This window comes from Molothrus ater, chromosome 18 (genome assembly GCF_012460135.2).
Source record: "Molothrus ater isolate BHLD 08-10-18 breed brown headed cowbird chromosome 18, BPBGC_Mater_1.1, whole genome shotgun sequence".
Taxonomy (NCBI): Eukaryota; Metazoa; Chordata; class Aves; order Passeriformes; family Icteridae; genus Molothrus; species Molothrus ater.
This window is the reverse complement of record NC_050495.2, coordinates 840,419-857,093: the sequence shown is the minus strand read 5'-3', so window position 1 is coordinate 857,093 and position 16,675 is coordinate 840,419. Positions and strand designations below refer to the sequence as shown.

The following is a 16,675-nucleotide window of genomic DNA, read 5'->3' as shown; positions in this document are numbered from 1 at the left end:
GTCTGCAGGTCAGTTGTCTGCAGAGCTGCAGTACCTTCAGAAGAGTCCCTGAGAGCTCCCTGCAGCTGCTGATGCTGAACATGGAGCTGCAGAACCCCATTTTACCCAGAGCACTGCAGGGCTAACTCACAGAGAACAAGCCTGATTGCCACACAGCACAGACAGCTCTGTGTCTGTGTCTGGAGAACCTCTTGAAATGCCAAAAGTGACACTCTGACTCCTCCCATGAGAGCATCAGAAAAGGATCCCTCATTGTGTGAGCACGGGAATCATCAGAACTCCTCCCAGGACTCCTCAGGTCCATCCACAGCCCCACCCCTGAGCCATCACAGTCGCTGCTGCAGAAGCCAGCCCAGCTTTTCTTGTATTCCAGCTGAGTTCGTGAACAGGGAATACTGACTATCTGCTCTCTGTTCCATTTTGGCGTCATCTGGGAGCCCCATACATGAAGTACCTACAGATCCCTGCCTTCCATGACTGTTTTTATATGTGAGGTAAAACCCAGTAAGATTTAACCCAATATACAAAGGGGTAACATGCTTTCAGATGAACTAGGCCAGGAAATGAAATGCATCCTCCTTCCAAGCAGCCAGAATTCCTCTGTTCCAAGCTGTGCCCTGAGGCCACAGCTGGCTGAGCTGGGGTAGGTTACCCTGATGCTGCCATATGGGAACATGGAACTGCTCCAACTCAAATTAGGGAACACTCTTCCAGGTTGTGTTCAGCTGTGACAGTGCAGAGAACACAGAATTTCCTCCCAGGGCTTCTGGATATCCAGAGGAGGACTGCAGAGCTGTGCTGCAGGTGTGGGCAGCCTGGCCCTGAGGACACCAGCCTGCAGTCCCACTGTCTGTCATTGTTCCCTGGAACACACTCCCTCTAAAGCAGAGCCAAACATGAGAACGGCCAAGATAAGTGAGACCTCCTCCTCCTGCAAAGCCCTCTGAAGGGAACACAACATCTTTATCAGTTTCTTGTATTTACTCATGAATGATATCATTATTCCCATGCATGCAATGAGAGCTGGAGTTGGGAGCCCCAGCTCCTCCCCAGGCTGTGGGGAGCCAGCACAGCTCCCCCAGTGATCCCTGGACATTTGAATATTAGCTGCTCTGCTAATATTCTGCTCCAAGAACTCCAGTCCCAGGAGATCTGCAGATCCGGGGCACCACAGAAGTCATACATTGGTATTTCAAAAGGATAACCCCTGAATGAGGGAATTTATTTTCTTTAACAGCTTCAAAAGACGGTGCTGGTTCTCGCCTTTCCCACTTCCAGCAGCATCTTGCTCAACACCAAAGGAGCAGGAACAGCCGTGCTCCCCAAGGAGAGCCCGAGACTGAGCTGAGATTAAAGGGAATCAATCACCTGTGCCCTTTGAGCTGCAGTTCCCTGGGTTACCTGCTCCACGTGAGTGCCAGAGCCAGCAGAGCCCCCTAAGGTGCCAAAGGCCATCCCCACGCCTTTGAAATGCTTTCTTTAAATGAATGTCTCAAACCAACAGGTGGAAAAGTTGGCTAATAATGCCTTTATCGAATAATTGGTTATTATTTCATCTCTTTCCCTTTGCTTGATCCCAGATGATAACCATAAACATCTTTTCTAGGGTATTAGCATTGTGTAGAATGATTTCAAGAAAGACTCTGCATTTCTTGCTAAATGAAACAGTTTTCTTTTTTAAAAATGGAAAAAGTGGGTCAGCATGTAAAATAATAATGCACTGAGGCTTGGTTCAGACAAATTTGCCTCAACATCTCAAGGGGTTCTCTCTCTGAGGGCACATTTAAGCTTTAAAATGAGAAATGGAGGTTTGTGACTAATTGCCTTCAAACGGAGGAATGTAAACATGACTTCTGAGATGTTCAGTACTTGCACATGATCACAACAGACAAACTCCTGGAAGCCTGGAGGTTTCTACTAACACAGGAAGGAAACAGAAAAACCTAAAGTGTACACAGCATGAAATTCTAAAAGTACCCAGGGTAAATATGTTTGCAGCTGATCATTACCCACACGTCTCAGAAGCAGAAATGGAGCTCAACCCTGCTGTTTCAGAATTAAATGAACATATTCCACCTGCCCAACAAGAGATATCCTAATGGATTACATCAGGACCAACAATCCTGAATGAACAGACAATTTTTAGGGCTGAGTAATTATTCTCAGAAAGCAATTTTGGAACCACATAAAAGCATCACCTTTCTCCCTTCCCTCCTGTTTCCCTCAATAATAAAACCAGGATTAAAAAATGAATAGGAGAAATTTTTTTTTTGCTTAGAATGCACATAAACAAATAATGCATTGGGTTGCCACTAAAATCCCCAACATCCAGCCTAGCCCAGCTCTTCCCCCACTGGGCCTGTCCAGCTCTGAAAACATCACCCTTGAGTATATTCCATTCTGAAAGTCTGATTTCTGCAATCTCTTTCTTGCTTTTATTTCATAGTGACAAAGTGAAGTTCACGTGATTCCCACAGGATGGGATGTGACAAAATATAAAGGGATTTTTTTACTACATCACACGTCCCTTTCTCTTATTTTAGAGCAGAAATTTCTCTTTCCAAGCAATAATCCATTTCTGGGTGACAAAGTCATGTGAGCACATGGGAGCAAGGAAAAAAATCAATGGTGATCTAAAACATTAAACTACTTTTATGAAGCATTTTGATGAACACCAGCAAGAGACAGAGTGTAATTATTGTGGCCATTAGGCCGTTATTTATGTTAAATTTGTTGCTCTTGTTGGCTTCAGAAGTGTTTTAGGACTACAGCACTCTTGGGAGTCCATCAAATGTGCTGGCATGTGCAACAAGTGAGAGAGCGAGGCAATAGCTCACTGCATTTACAACATGAAAATATTTAATCATTGCATGGGAAAATGAGAGAAACGGGGCACTAAGGACAATGGCATAAATGCAATACAAAGAAAATATTGTGTAGAAAATCAAAGGCAGTGTTGGCATACGTTTTCCAGTCCCCTGTTGTTATTTAATACCAAGTTAATTTCTTCAGTTATAAAAGTGTTAAGAAAATGAAGCCCTGAAATACAGTACCATGAACAAATGAGACTTGCAGGAATAAATGAAGAATACAGCCCAGAAGATCCTGTTACTGTCTCTCACTGTGCTCATGTTCTCACAAACTGATTTAGTCACTTGTAGTTCAAACTGAGAATCCGTTTCTGTGACAGCAGCATCTGGTTTCAGGCAGCACAAACCAGCAACTCCTTCAGTGCTACAGAACTGAGGAGGAAAAGTATCAAAACAAATGCTGTCCTTGTCACATTTCCAGAAAAAGGGAAAGGAAATTGCCAAGCAAATTATCCATTACATAACTGAAACACTTTTGGTGATAAGGCAGGAAATGTTCATTAAGGTTCTACTCAGAGATGGCCAAGCTTTGTCTGTAATTATTTTGTATTTCACTGAATCAGTGGCTCCATTCCTGCCACAGGCACAGAGCACGGTAATGGAATGGGAACAAGAAACATTTCTACCCCCAATATAAATAGATAGATAAATACAAATAGGATACTGTAAGAGGATCAGGACACCCATTACTATCACACCAGACCACCTTGCCTGGTGTCTCCCCAGAGCTGTGGATGGAGGGAGGTGCTGCCAGTGGTGCTCTGCAGAGGAGGAAACCCCAATGAATCCTCATCTCCAGCGCCCAGGGGATTCCAGGCCCAGCCCAGCGGGCACCGCGCCAGCCCAACAGCAGCACTGGGGAACAACAACAGCAGCAGGCAGCAATCCCGACCTTGGACTTGGGGAACAACAACAACAACAGGCAGCAATCCAGACCTTGGACTTGGGGCTGGGGAACAACAACAACAGCAACAGGCAGCAATCCAGACCTTGGACTTGGGGCTGGGGAACAACAACAGCAACAGGCAGCAATCCAGACCTTGGACTTGGGGAACAACAACAGCAGGCAGCAATCCAGACCTTGGACTTGGGGCTGGGGAACAACAACAGCAACAACAGGCAGCAATCCAGACCTTGGACTTGGGTCTGGGGAACAACAACAACAACAACAACAGCAACAGGCAGCAATCCAGACCTTGGACTTGGGGCTGGGGAACAGCAACAGCAACAGGCAGCAATCCAGACCTTGGACTTGGGGAACAACCACAACAGGCAGCAATCCAGACCTTGGACTTGGGGCTGGGGAACAACAACAGCAACAACAGGCAGCAATCCAGACCTTGGACTTGGGGCTGCTCCTCCTCCCCATCACCACTGCACAGCACAGCACAGAGGTCATTTTGGGCAAGGTGGGAAACAGCCCCAAGCCAAGGAAACACTCAGGAAAGGCAGGACTCCTGAATGTCACCCTCCTGTTCCATTCACCTCAGTACACGGGGAACGCACAAAAATAAAATCAGCCACCCCCAGGGCAGAAGTAAAGGATGGCTTTACAGATTGGATGCATCTCCCAGACTCAGTCAGTGCAGGAAGGGTTTCCCCAGTCCATTTCTGATCACTGCTCAATTCCCAGAGCATTTTCTCTTTGCTTGTTTGGTCACCTGCTTGCCAGGAGAAGGGTGGGGGATTGGTGCTTCACGGGGAACAGCAGCAGTGCTGTGCAGGTGCTACAGGCAGTAAACACATCTGATCATCTCCTGGGTCAGGGTTTAGAGTGGTACAGAATTATTACTGCCTGGGAAGGAAATCAGCAGAACTGGGCAGAACTTTCTAATTGCTTCTCCGTTAATCTGGAACGCTGTCGCCAGCCCGTAATAAGCAAGGCACGAGAACTTCAAATCATATTTGACAGATGGGCTTAATTAGTTATTCCCAGACAGAATCATAATATTTGCTGTTAATATTCATCTGAAAACACCCTGCTGGCTGTGATAATATTTATATGTTAATCCTGTTACGATAAGCTGCCGGTGCCAGAACCTCTCCAAACAAAATGACGGATATATTTCAAACCCGAGCTGGGAAGGCTCTGGCATTCTGCTCTGGTTTGTCACTTGCACAAGTGCCTCCTTAAGCCGTGAAATTACACTTGTCACACTGAGTTAGCTTTATTAGCACTATTTTCTGATCCATGTAAAACTATCAGGAACACAAAGGTACTGAATCTGCAGTTAATTAACATTGCCACCTTTGCATCCATGTGATCAGACCTCTGCTTTTTAGGAGAAATTAAAGAATATGCAAATAGAGTTTCTGTAATTTCTAAATGAACTACGGAGGCCAAAAATTTGGTAAAGGACATCAATATTTAACTGTGACCCAGTGTGCCTATTTGGTGACATCAAACATTTCTAGATAAGGATAAAATTATTTCCCAAAAGCTGTAGAGCACATGTAATGTGCTCTTTCCCCATGAAATGCTTGATCTTGCTTCTTCAAATGCAGAGCTAAACAGAGCCAACTACATTTAATGAGGAAAACAATACACTGGGAAATGCATTGCAAATACTTTGCACTTGTTGCAAAGAGGGAGGAAGTTCTCAAAAGTGAGAAAACCAGAAAATCTCAGCTGGGAACTCGATGGAGCAAATGAAACCAGGAGTCACAGGAGAGGTACACATACACCTTCCCCTGCCTGGGTTTTCTTTCCAGTAACATCTGTGTACAACCCCAGATTTCTTTCAATAAACATCCAGCAATGTTTATACCCAGCAGCACGTGCAAGCACACAGAATCCACAACCACTGCATGAAAGATGACATAGTAATTTATTTTTTGTGTACCAGGGGTCATTTTAAAGGATTGCCACTGGATGATGAATGGTGAAGGGAAGTTAAGTTGCCAAGATTCAATTTCCCCATGAGGCTGCTTTACATTTTCCTGCTGAGGAACAGAAATCAGGCAAATGCACTCTATGGGCCCAACAAGATAAAGTGTGATGGAAAAGTCATTGCTGAAATAATCTCTGATTTTGATCCAATGCCCATTTCTGTCAATGAAAATATTCATCCTTTCCTCCAGTAGCTTTGAAGGGGGATTTTAAGGAATCTGACAGACTGTGCCTGGCACAGGAAGCTCCCACCTTGGCATATACACACATTTCTGCTTTGCCCAATGCCATTCAGCCAGATACATGACAATATATGCTTTAGATGAGGAAAATTCAGCATCTATAGCAAAGGAACTGTGTAGAATCTGAGCTATTAGAAGCAGAAAGTGATTACCAAGGGAAGTTCTTCCCTTCCTCTTTTTTTATACATGCAGATTGCAAGGAGATGAAGCTTCTTAATTATTATGTTCAGAAGGTATTTACTTATATATCATAAACCATGTAACAAATCCCCAAACTCTATTAGATTCTGTAACATTTCACATGTGAATCACACACATAAAGTGGGAATTTTTCTACCAGCAATGCCAGCCCCAAACAAAGGCAGTCTGGTCATTATAAATGGGCACTTGACTTGCAGTCAGAAACAATGAACAAGAAGCAGCACATTATATAAAAATGTATTCATTAAACCAAAGACTTGTGATTAAAAAAGGAACATCCACCTGCCAGATGAAGGCATTTTAAGACACGTCAATGTTGCAGAATGGGAATGGAAAACAGAAAATCTATTTCTTCTGCAGATCAAAAATTCATCTAAATCTCACCCTCAACATCATTTTCATATAGTCACAAAAGACCAAAACAGAAACAAGAAAAAAACCCAACAAAGAAAGGGACACAATCCACCAAGAAAACCTCAAGCAAAATTAATAAACCAAACCAAAAAAAATCCACCACAAACAGCCATATGAAAATAATTTTTAAAAAATTAAACTATTCACAATCAAGCTCGAAGATATGAAACAAGTTCTTCCAAATAATTTGTGACAACAGCATTTTCTGCTAGTTTTCACTTCCTTTGAGCACTAGGGCTGAGTAACATTTGTGTGGTGGATTGAGCAACGAGTACAAAACAACGACAGTCCCAGCTTTTCCAAAAGCATTTCCTCATGCACCGTAGGAAAATGTATTAAAATCATTAAAATGTACTGAAAGCAGCCACGACCTACCTGTTCTCAGCAGCAGATTTCCTCTGGCACACCACCACAGCTGGTGCATATTTGCCAGAGTAATCCACGCTCTCCCTGATGTCCCACAGGTAGGGGCTGCTGGCTCTCACACTGAAAACGTTCACACCCCTCTTCACCTTGGCCCTGGGAAAACAAGAATATATTGCACCAATCAGACAGGAAATATCAGCTCAACCTACTCCTTATTTCATCATCGTGTTCTCATTACTGCCCCACAGAAAATGCCACCACTCATTAAGAGTTCAACAGCAGGACAAGGAAAGGAGATGAGAGAATTAATTAAGACGTTCACATTTTGAAGAAATTGTATCAAGACAGAATCTGACTGAACTAATGGTAATTGAGCTTTAGTCATAGCTGGATTGAAGGGTGGGTGTGCTCTGGAGCAGGCTCCTCACTCCTGCTCCTCCCTTACCCACACTCCGGGCACCCCTGGGCACACCGAGGCTCTCTCCTGGCTCAAGGTGTTGCATTGGCACAGAAGGTAACATTTCTGGTGTCAAAAGAAAGGAGTTGGGTGCTGGAGTGAAGAGCCATTGCTAAGCCTCACTACAAACAAAATCTACCCTTTCTCTCCTCCCTCTCTGGATTGCTCTAAGATGCCAATCCTTATCTTTGCTCTTATTTCATCATCTTTTTGAGTTCACAACATTTTCTTTTAATACTGTTGTGTTTCATTGTCCCGTCAGCTCTGAACTTAAAAATACTTATTCTAAAAAAATTCTTATTTTTCCTAAAGCACCTGATTTCTCTGGAGCTCCGGTTCCACGTAAGAGAGGTCCAGACAACAGGAAAAGCCATGTGGCAAACTGGCCTGGCTGCTCTGCAGAGGTGCTTTCTAGTTCTCATGGGCTAGCATAATACTTCTGGGGTTGCATGGTGAAAGAACAACCAGAATAAAAAGTTATTAACTGCCAGTGGAGAAGAGGGGCTTTATATGGAGAGAGATGCACTTTCAAATATCTATTTCAATTCCTCTCATCAGGTGTGGCATTCTTTAATTCTGCCTCCCTCTTCTCCAAAATTTGTACCTCGGGGCACTACAGGATTGCCCCACAGGTAGAAATGTAATGTTGGCCAAATTACTGAAGGAGGAGTCCCTGGTGCTGGTAACTTCTGGTTCCTGAACGTGTTTAGAAGGAGTCCATTGTGATCAAGCCTCATGAGGTGTCAGGAAATGACAGTTTAATTATATTTGCTAAAAATCTCATACACAAAATGCACTCGGTGCCATGGCAAGTCCTCAGTTCTGGGCAGAAACCCCAAAAGGTAGGGGAGGTTTTTGTCAGAGCAGCTGCTGCCAGCAGAGCAGCAAACAGCAGCAAAACAGCACTGTCAGCTCTGCCCCCGCATGAAATTGCTCAGGAAATCTTTGAAGGACAAGATCCACACAGATGTTTTCAGAATAAAAAGCCAAAGGATTCTTTCAACTGTCTTGAACAAAAAGGATTAAACCTCCTTTCTCCCAGCACTAACTCAATAGCAGTGGCTGCAATTTCCTTAGCACACCTGGAAGAATAAATACATGGAGGCTGGCAATTTTTGTGCAAGTTCTCCTATGCTAATTTGACAAAATGGATTTTAAGCAGGTGCAGTCACTGCTGCTAGAGCAGACATCCCTCAGGACAAGAGATCAGCGGTCAAAGCAGAGTGGAAATTAAACTCCATCCCTGACGTCTCAGAGAGGGAGGTACAAAGAGGCCACACAACCTGGGTGAGACATTTCTCAGCACGTGTCTTCAGCCACTCCTAGGGACTGGCAGCTGGTCCTGCCTTCCTGCTGCACCTCGAGGAAGGAAAACTGCTGGGCACCATCGCAGAGCAGTGACACGATGAGAAATGATCCCCATCCCCAGGGAGACTGGGGTGGCGCAGGTGCTGCGCAGGTGTGGGGCTGTGACCGAGGAGCTCATCCCCGCCCGGAGCTCTTGGACACAGCAGCTGTGGCTCCGGTGTCCCGTGGGTGTGGGTGACCCAGCTGAGCTGATGGGCGCAGAGCCCCAGCCCTGCCAGCTGGGAGTGAGGGGCTGCTCTCACTCACACAGCCTGGAGCTCCTGCTGCCGGCACCCTGGAAGTTTGCTCACAACACCTACGTCCCAAACATCTTTTATGGAAAATCCTTCCTTAGGATTCTTCCTCCTGAGAAGCTGAGAGGCCTCAGGAACACAACGCAAACAATGGTTATCTGCTGCTGTGGAATGCAACAGGTGCATCTGGGATTGGGCTCATGTGGTTGTTTCTAATTAATGGCCAATCACAGTCCAGCTGGCTCGGACTGTCTGTACAAGCCACAAGCCTTTGTGATCATTCCATCTTTTTCTATTCTTAGCCAGCCTTGTGATGAAATCCTTTCTTCTATTCTTTTAGTATAGTTTTAATGTAATATAGATCTTAAATTAATAAATCAGCCTTGTGAACCATGAGTCAGCTCCTCATCTCTCCCCTCACCCTGGGACCCCTGTGAGCACGGTCACACACCTAGGCTGGGCTGCAGCAGGAGTGCTTGGAGTGCTTGGAGCGTTTTGTGCCCATCACTTCCTTTGGGCAGAGTCTGCTCGGGGCAGAGGAGGAAAGGAAGGCCATAAACATTTGAGTTGTGGCTGGTTTGGTGTTGTTTCTTTTCAAACAAGGAGCCCATCCAGCTAACCACCTTCCTGGCTGTTATTTACCTCTGGATCACTGCTCACATCAGTTTCCCAGGCTCCTGAGGAGCTCACCCCTCGCACCAAATCAATCATGGCAAACAAAGCTCCTGGGAGTCCACATCCCTAAAAACTCGTCAATGCTGACAGGGTACAAATCAAGGGAAGGGAGAAGCAAAGAAAAGCACAGAAGGAACTCCCAGAATCAATACATCACAACTGAAATCAAGGAAATGCATTACCTAAGTGCATAAAGATAGCGATTCCCAATTCTATCCCTGACCCACTGAACACTCTGTTTACTCTAGTGATGGAAGAGGCTGCAACTGCAATTAAAATGCAGGCAGCATCCTCTCTCATTTATCACAGGAGCTGCTTTAGCACCTCCAGTCTCTGCAGTTTACAACCATTAGGGCTCAGCTTTCAGCCCATGTCATTCCTGCACGTGGACACCATGCCCAGGCCAGGCTGGGCACAGACACACTGCAAAGGATGGGCACAGATACCCTGCCCAGGCTGGGATGGGCACAGACACCCTGCCCAGGATGGGCACAGACACCCTGCAAAGGATGGGCACACACACCCTGCCCAGGCTGGGATGGGATGGGCACAGACACCCTGCAAAGGATGGGCACAGACACCCTGCAAAGGATGGGCACAGATACCCTGCCCAGGCTGGGATGGGCACAGACACCCTGCAAAGGATGGGCACAGACACACTGCAAAGGATGGGCACAGACACCCTGCCCAGGCTGGGATGGGCACAGACACACTGCAAAGGATGGGCACAGATACCCTGCCCAGGCTGGGATGGGCACAGACACCCTGCAAAGGATGGGCACAGACACCCTGCCCAGGCTGGGATGGGCACAGACACACTGCAAAAGATGGGCACAGACACACTGCCCAGGATGGGATGGGCACAGATACCCTGCCCAGGCTGGGATGGGCACAGACACCCTGCCCAGGTTGGGATGGGATGGGCACAGACACCGTGCCCTGCCCAGGATGGGCACAGACACCCTGCCCATGATGGGATGGGATGGGCACAGACACCCTGCCCTGCCCAGGATGGGATGGGCACAGCCACCCTGCCCAGGATGGGATGGGCACAGACACCCTGCCCAGGATGGGATAGGATGGGCACAGACACCGTGCCCTGCCCAGGATGGGCACACACACCCTGCCCTGCCCAGGATGGGCACACACACCCTGCCCTGCCCAGGATGGGATGGGCACAGCCACCCTGCCCAGGCCAGGTTGCCCTCTCCATCTCACTCTGGCAGTGCCCTGCTCACAGCACACGAGTATCACCCCCCTTTCCACCACAGCACAAACAAACAGGCAATCCGAGCCCTAAACAGCTCTAAATAAAGATGCTTCAGACCCGTGACATTGAAGTTAGCTTTTCATTACTGTAAGTGCTCGGGGCAAAGATCTGTGGGAACCTTTCATGGTCCTTCTGAGAAAGAGAGCTACTTTCTACATCAAAGGAGAAAAAGAAAAGGGAGCCTGTTAACACCCTGGTACCACTGGTTGTCATCTTGTCACCAGCAGCGAGGAGAAGGTGCAGATAAATTGTGTGCAGAGGGGGCATTTTTGAGAGCTCCTGGGCACCTACCAGACATCACAGTGGCCTCTGAGATTGCCTTGTCACTGCATCTCCCCAAAGCATTTCAGAAATAACTAGAAGGGGCTTCTATTTCTGTTTATCTTCAGTGTTTCTTCCTGCCCAGAGCCTGACCCTAACCCAGGCACGGAGAGGGAGCAGAGCAGTGAGGGTGGCAGCCTTCCCTGTGCCAATATCCACCTCCTTCAGCAGCAGGGATGGCAGCAGGAGGGGTGGGACAGGCTTTCCCCCACCGCCCACTTCAGACCAAAGACAAGCAAAATGTGAGCAGAAACGGACCCGAGCACAGCTCCTCGTGGCATGAAACAAAGGAATCAGGTCAGTTTTCACTCCCTGGAAAGTCAAAGGCACTGGTGCAAGTCAGCAGCAGAACAGCCCCTGCACAACCCTGCAGGCATTCCCAGCCCTACATCTCTCACTGCCCAGGGCCCATTTCTGCTGGGGACAGTGCCAGGGGTGGCTCCTTCTGGTGCCATCCCCTCTGGATCCAAGAACAAATTCCTGGAGCTGGAAACACTGCCCGAGCCTGCAAGGGGCTGAAGGGCAAACCCAGCCACCCTCCAGCCACCAAGCAGGAGCTGCAGACTCCTCAGGGCCTTCCTGAAGACCAGAATTAAATGTCAGGCTTGGAATCAGGTAGTGGGGGCCAGGTGCTACCATGGGATCTAAAATCCAGCCAGCAGCTGTGGCATGACTAAGCTGTAGATGCACTCAGAGTTCCCTGGGAGCTGTCTCTTGCTGGCAATAAGTGCAGAATGATCCTGTTAATGCTGTGCTACATTAAATGCAGACGTCTCTGCAGGATCTGAGGTCAGGCTGGAGCTGTATGTTGCTTAAATGAGGCCGTTTTGATACCAGAACACTTCTACTGACATTTACATCCTGATGTCTCGCTGCCTGCACACAACCTCCTCCCCTCCCTGAGGCCTCTGTGCTCAAACAATCATATTCCAATGCACAAAACAACAGAAAACAGCAACAAATGTTCTGGCTTTACTTCAGGACAGAGTTTCTTTTAAACCCTGGAGTACCAGAATCGAAGGCAATATGGGATAGCAGGTTTGTGAATGCCAGGGAAGCTGGTAAACTCATGAACAGCACTGGAATGGGAATGAGGAATGTACAGAGCCCACCAGACTGAACAACGGTGAGAGGGCAAAGCATGGGGCCAAGATTCACGCTGAAAACAAAACCCAGAGGTAATCCAGCCCTTTGTCTGTCCAGCCTCCCTTAAAAACCACCCTTTGGCCAAAATCTGCTCTCATTTGAGAAGCCCTCGGTAGATGAGACCAAATTAACCATTCTACAGCACAGGGAGGGATGGCTGGAATTTGTGTTCCCAGCATTTCCAATTTTATGTACAGCATTGGGGTGATGCTAAATTTATGCACTTTGAGGTCATACTCTTCTTTTGTCTCCCTCTGCAGTTTCTTTGCTTTTTATGGCTGAAGCTAATATAGGACAGAATTTGAGCCTGAAAGAGGCTCTTTGAACATCAGTCAAAAATAAAACATGTCTGTCATGGAGAAAACAGGCACAACTCAGCCATCGTTGTCAGACCTGAGGCATATTTGCTGTGAGCACATGAAAACCAAGCATAAAAAGGCTTTCTGGATCTGTAGCTACCACAAACCCCTGAAGAAATTTAGACCATTAAACCCAAAAAATATTTCCCCATCAGGAACAAACCTTTAAAGCTGAGACTCTTTCAGTGGATTAAACTGTATTTGAGAAGGGCCCATGTAAACCAACTGTTCTAGGACTGGCTGAAGTGAATTGCACTTTTCTCAGTTCAGCAGGAAAGGGAGATCACAAAAACCAGGTCATGTAGTGAGACACTTCATACCAACCATCTGAATGTGTGGCTTTAATTCCATAATTAATTTTGGCATGGCTTATAAAAGGAAGGACTTGGATGCTGTGATTTGATCTGCAAAGCTGGCTTCTGCAAGGCTTTTTTGGTTCTGCTCTCCCCATTGAATACTTGATGTACAAACCAGTGTTGGCAGCTGTTTTCAGAGCAGATACCTCCAAGTTTCTTCAGATTACACTAAGAGTTGCACTGATTGAAAATCCACAGCAGAAGAGAATGGGGAGTCCCTGAGATGCTGATGGAGTTGGAATAATTTATGGAGAGCGGTCTAGCACAACAGAAGCTATTTAAAGCTGTATAATATACCCACAAACTCTTATTAAGGTCTGTGGTTTTCAGCCCTGTGAGACAGAAACCAGTTATCATTATGCATCACCATGAAAGCAGATTAAAATTAAATCAATCTGTTTATCTATGGGTTTGCAATGCAGCTTTTCCAAAGCATAACACATTCTCCACCTAATTAACATTTCAGGAGGAAAACCCATTCCACACAGCCACCAAGCCACTGCCATTCAAAGGGAGATATTACAAAAACATAGCCCAGGTGGATTTATAATTAAATTTAATTAGTGAAAGGCCACAAGACTATTTAGGCTTCAGAAGCTGAATTGTGCACACCAGGAGTTAAATAAAATAGATTTGTCTGTAATGTGCATCTCATGGGCTGCCAAAAATCACCTATTGTGGCTGAAGTTTGTGTCCTGCACACGGGTGCAGATATCTGCATACATGCATGCATGACACACACTCAGATTTTATTCCTGTGCCTTTCAAACAAGGTCCTTGTTAAAACATGTTTTGCAAGATGTAAAACACACAAGTCTCTGGAGAGCCAAAAGGAAAGGATGCATACAAATCAATTTAAAGCAGAAACAAATACAGAGTCTGCAGCTCTGACCTCTATTTACTCACCAAACAAGGCATCAGAGGGCCCCATCCTCAGTGGGAAGCAAAACTGGGGCTTTTTTCAGAAGACCCTGAGTTAGGTGAAGCTCAGGAAGCAGAGCCCCAGTGACACTCCAGCTGAGAATGGCACCCTGTGCCCCCAGCAGGAGCCATCCTGGGGCTCCCAGCGGGACACAAAGCTCTGGAAGGGGTTTGCCACAACCCTGGTGCCCCCTCCTGCTCCCTGCATCTCTGGGCTGGTCAGGATGCTGCAGGCAGGAGGAGGAGGAGGAGGAGGAGGAGGAGACCCCTCCCCAGCACCTTCCCCTGCAGGACAGAGCTCCGGGCACCAACGAGCAGCCAGAGCACAGCAAATCCTTTCTGTATTCAAGGCTGTGCAGGAGGGTGTTTGCTTACAAAAATGAAAGGCAAAGATAAACAGTGCTGCCTGCTGATTTAAAGTGGTTGGGAGCCCCGTGGACTGCTTCAAAGTACTGTTTCCAAAATAAATGCAAAAAATAACGTGTAGGGTCTGAAATCTTTCTAAATTGCTTGTAAGAAAGCAAACAATGCAGCACATCCCTTTTATTTCTGGCCAAACAGCAGCAAAGCTGCTAACAGCACAGCTTGTGCAACCAGCAATTTTTTAAAATTAGACTTAGATTTAAGGAAAGACAGGAAAAAACAAAGCACAGTACTGGGCACTCTGTGCAGGGAAAACAAAGTGCCATCTGCCCCATTTCACAGGTGAAAAACATGTTCTGGACAGCCAGCAGAGCACAAGCAGCATGGGACTGGGGCTGCTGCTGGACAGGGAAGCCTGCAGCCCATGGGATGTACGATCACCCAGCCCTCCACTGCAGGCGGATGCAGGAGGAAAGAGAACAGAACAGCACAACATTTCCCAAGAGCTGTAAGACCCTTCTCTCTGTGTTTCTGGGTACATACACACATGTATAGACCTGTGTACATATATACAGTTCTGCTGGGTGGGAAAGCAACAAGTGGGGGAATTCTTATGCTTCATTTGAATTGGCTGACAACACTGAGCACAGGAAAAGGAAGAAAAACTGGTAAATTGTGCACCATGAGTCTTCCAAAAAGTTGCAGAAATAGGAACAGACTTTCTATTCTCTGTATAGACCAGGAAGCCATGGGGCTGGGCACACCAGCTCTTTGCTTTGATCTGGAAAGCAGTGCCTGGTGCAGGGCCTCTTTGAGGTCACATCACACAGAAAGGCAATTTTTGAGGGATGCAGATACTCCTTCAGGGCATGGCCTGGCCAATGACCTTCCACAAGACTTGAAAGGAGGGATGTTGCTAGCAATCAAAACTTCAGCAATTTGGACTCCTCAAGCAGCCACCACCCCAACTCCCCCAGCTGCCTGACGCTCAGTGACAAGGAGTGTGCATCTTAAAGAAAGTGCTTCTAGCTGAGCCTAAAACGTATCAGCAACCACAGAGAACACCAAGAGCCTCCCCAAACGTTCCTGTGCTCTGCTGAAGGGACTGAACCCAACAAAGGCTCTGTGAGCCCAGTGCTCCTCCCAGGGCCCCACGCTGACCCTGCCCTTCCAGGCCTCCATGGTGACACCTGGGGACTGCCAGCACTCCTGCTGAACGGGCTGCTGCTGGAAGTGACCTGGAAAATGCTCCTTACTAAAGAGTTCCTCTCAGACTCCAGCAGCAGGACAGTTCGGAGGCATTCCCAAGTCACATCCTCATGCAGAACGAGGCGCAGCAGCGCCGAGAGCGGAAGGAACGTCGCTCCACAGCACTAACGAGGAGCCATCAGCAAAAATGAGTTAGCTCTGTTCCCTAGCAACTTCTCACAGCTGCAGATAAAATCATCTTCTGGACATCACAGAAACTGTGGATGCTTAGTTCTCTTTCCCAGGCATTCTCTCATCCATTGCTGTGTGCAGCTCCTGGCAGGAGGTGACACAGGAGCAGCAGCTGGGCCGTTACATTAGCTTGGCCAAAACTGAACCCACGGAGCCATGCGTCCTTCACTCAATGACATGCGTGTCAGATGTTCAGAGAACAGCATCTGAGGGACAGAAATCCATGGAGCAGCAACTGCTGCAAAAACCCTGAGCCCGAAAAGCCTTTTCTGCACAGACCTTTCCTCCCTCCTGGGAGCAACACCCCTGATTCCCAATGACATTACTTAAGGTTTACAGCACCAGGGCTACAGCAAAGAGAAAGGAAAGGAACTGCATGAATAAAGGGTGCAGATTCTTCAGTGGAGGAAAAAAGCCTGCATTGCTCCAAAGAGCTGCTGTTGGCATAAAATAGGTATTTCACTGAGTAATTCAAATAGGAATTTTTGTTATACACATAAAATCCAGGCTGAACACTACAGCTCTTCTAGTGCCACATGTAACCACCTTTCTGTCATCTGCACGAGTGGCCACCAAAGCAACATTTGCTAAATAACAGCAAGGAGTTCTGCTGCAGGCAAAGCCTGACAGCTCAGTGAAGCCACTGATGCAGAAGGGAGTTCAATTAATACCAAAATGACACTGCTCAAAATTATCCCGTGCCCTCAATGCAGGGTACACGCAGTGTTGTCAGCATCCAGCTGCAGCAGTTAACTCCAGTGCATGCCAGGGCATAGCCATGGT

The 16,675-nt window shown here is 47.0% G+C and overlaps 1 protein-coding gene across 3 annotated transcripts in view; it reads right to left on the bottom strand.

The window, feature by feature from the left end:
- The window catches only part of TMEM132D (transmembrane protein 132D), a 192,079-nt gene that overhangs the window by 109,053 nt on the left and 66,351 nt on the right, over positions 1–16,675 (bottom strand). For all 3 annotated transcript variants that reach the window (XM_036393398.2, XM_036393397.2, XM_054516786.1), the window contains one exon: positions 6,993–7,136. In XM_036393398.2, the coding sequence (XP_036249291.1) occupies positions 6,993–7,136 (144 nt within the window). The remainder of the gene's footprint in view (positions 1–6,992; positions 7,137–16,675) is intronic.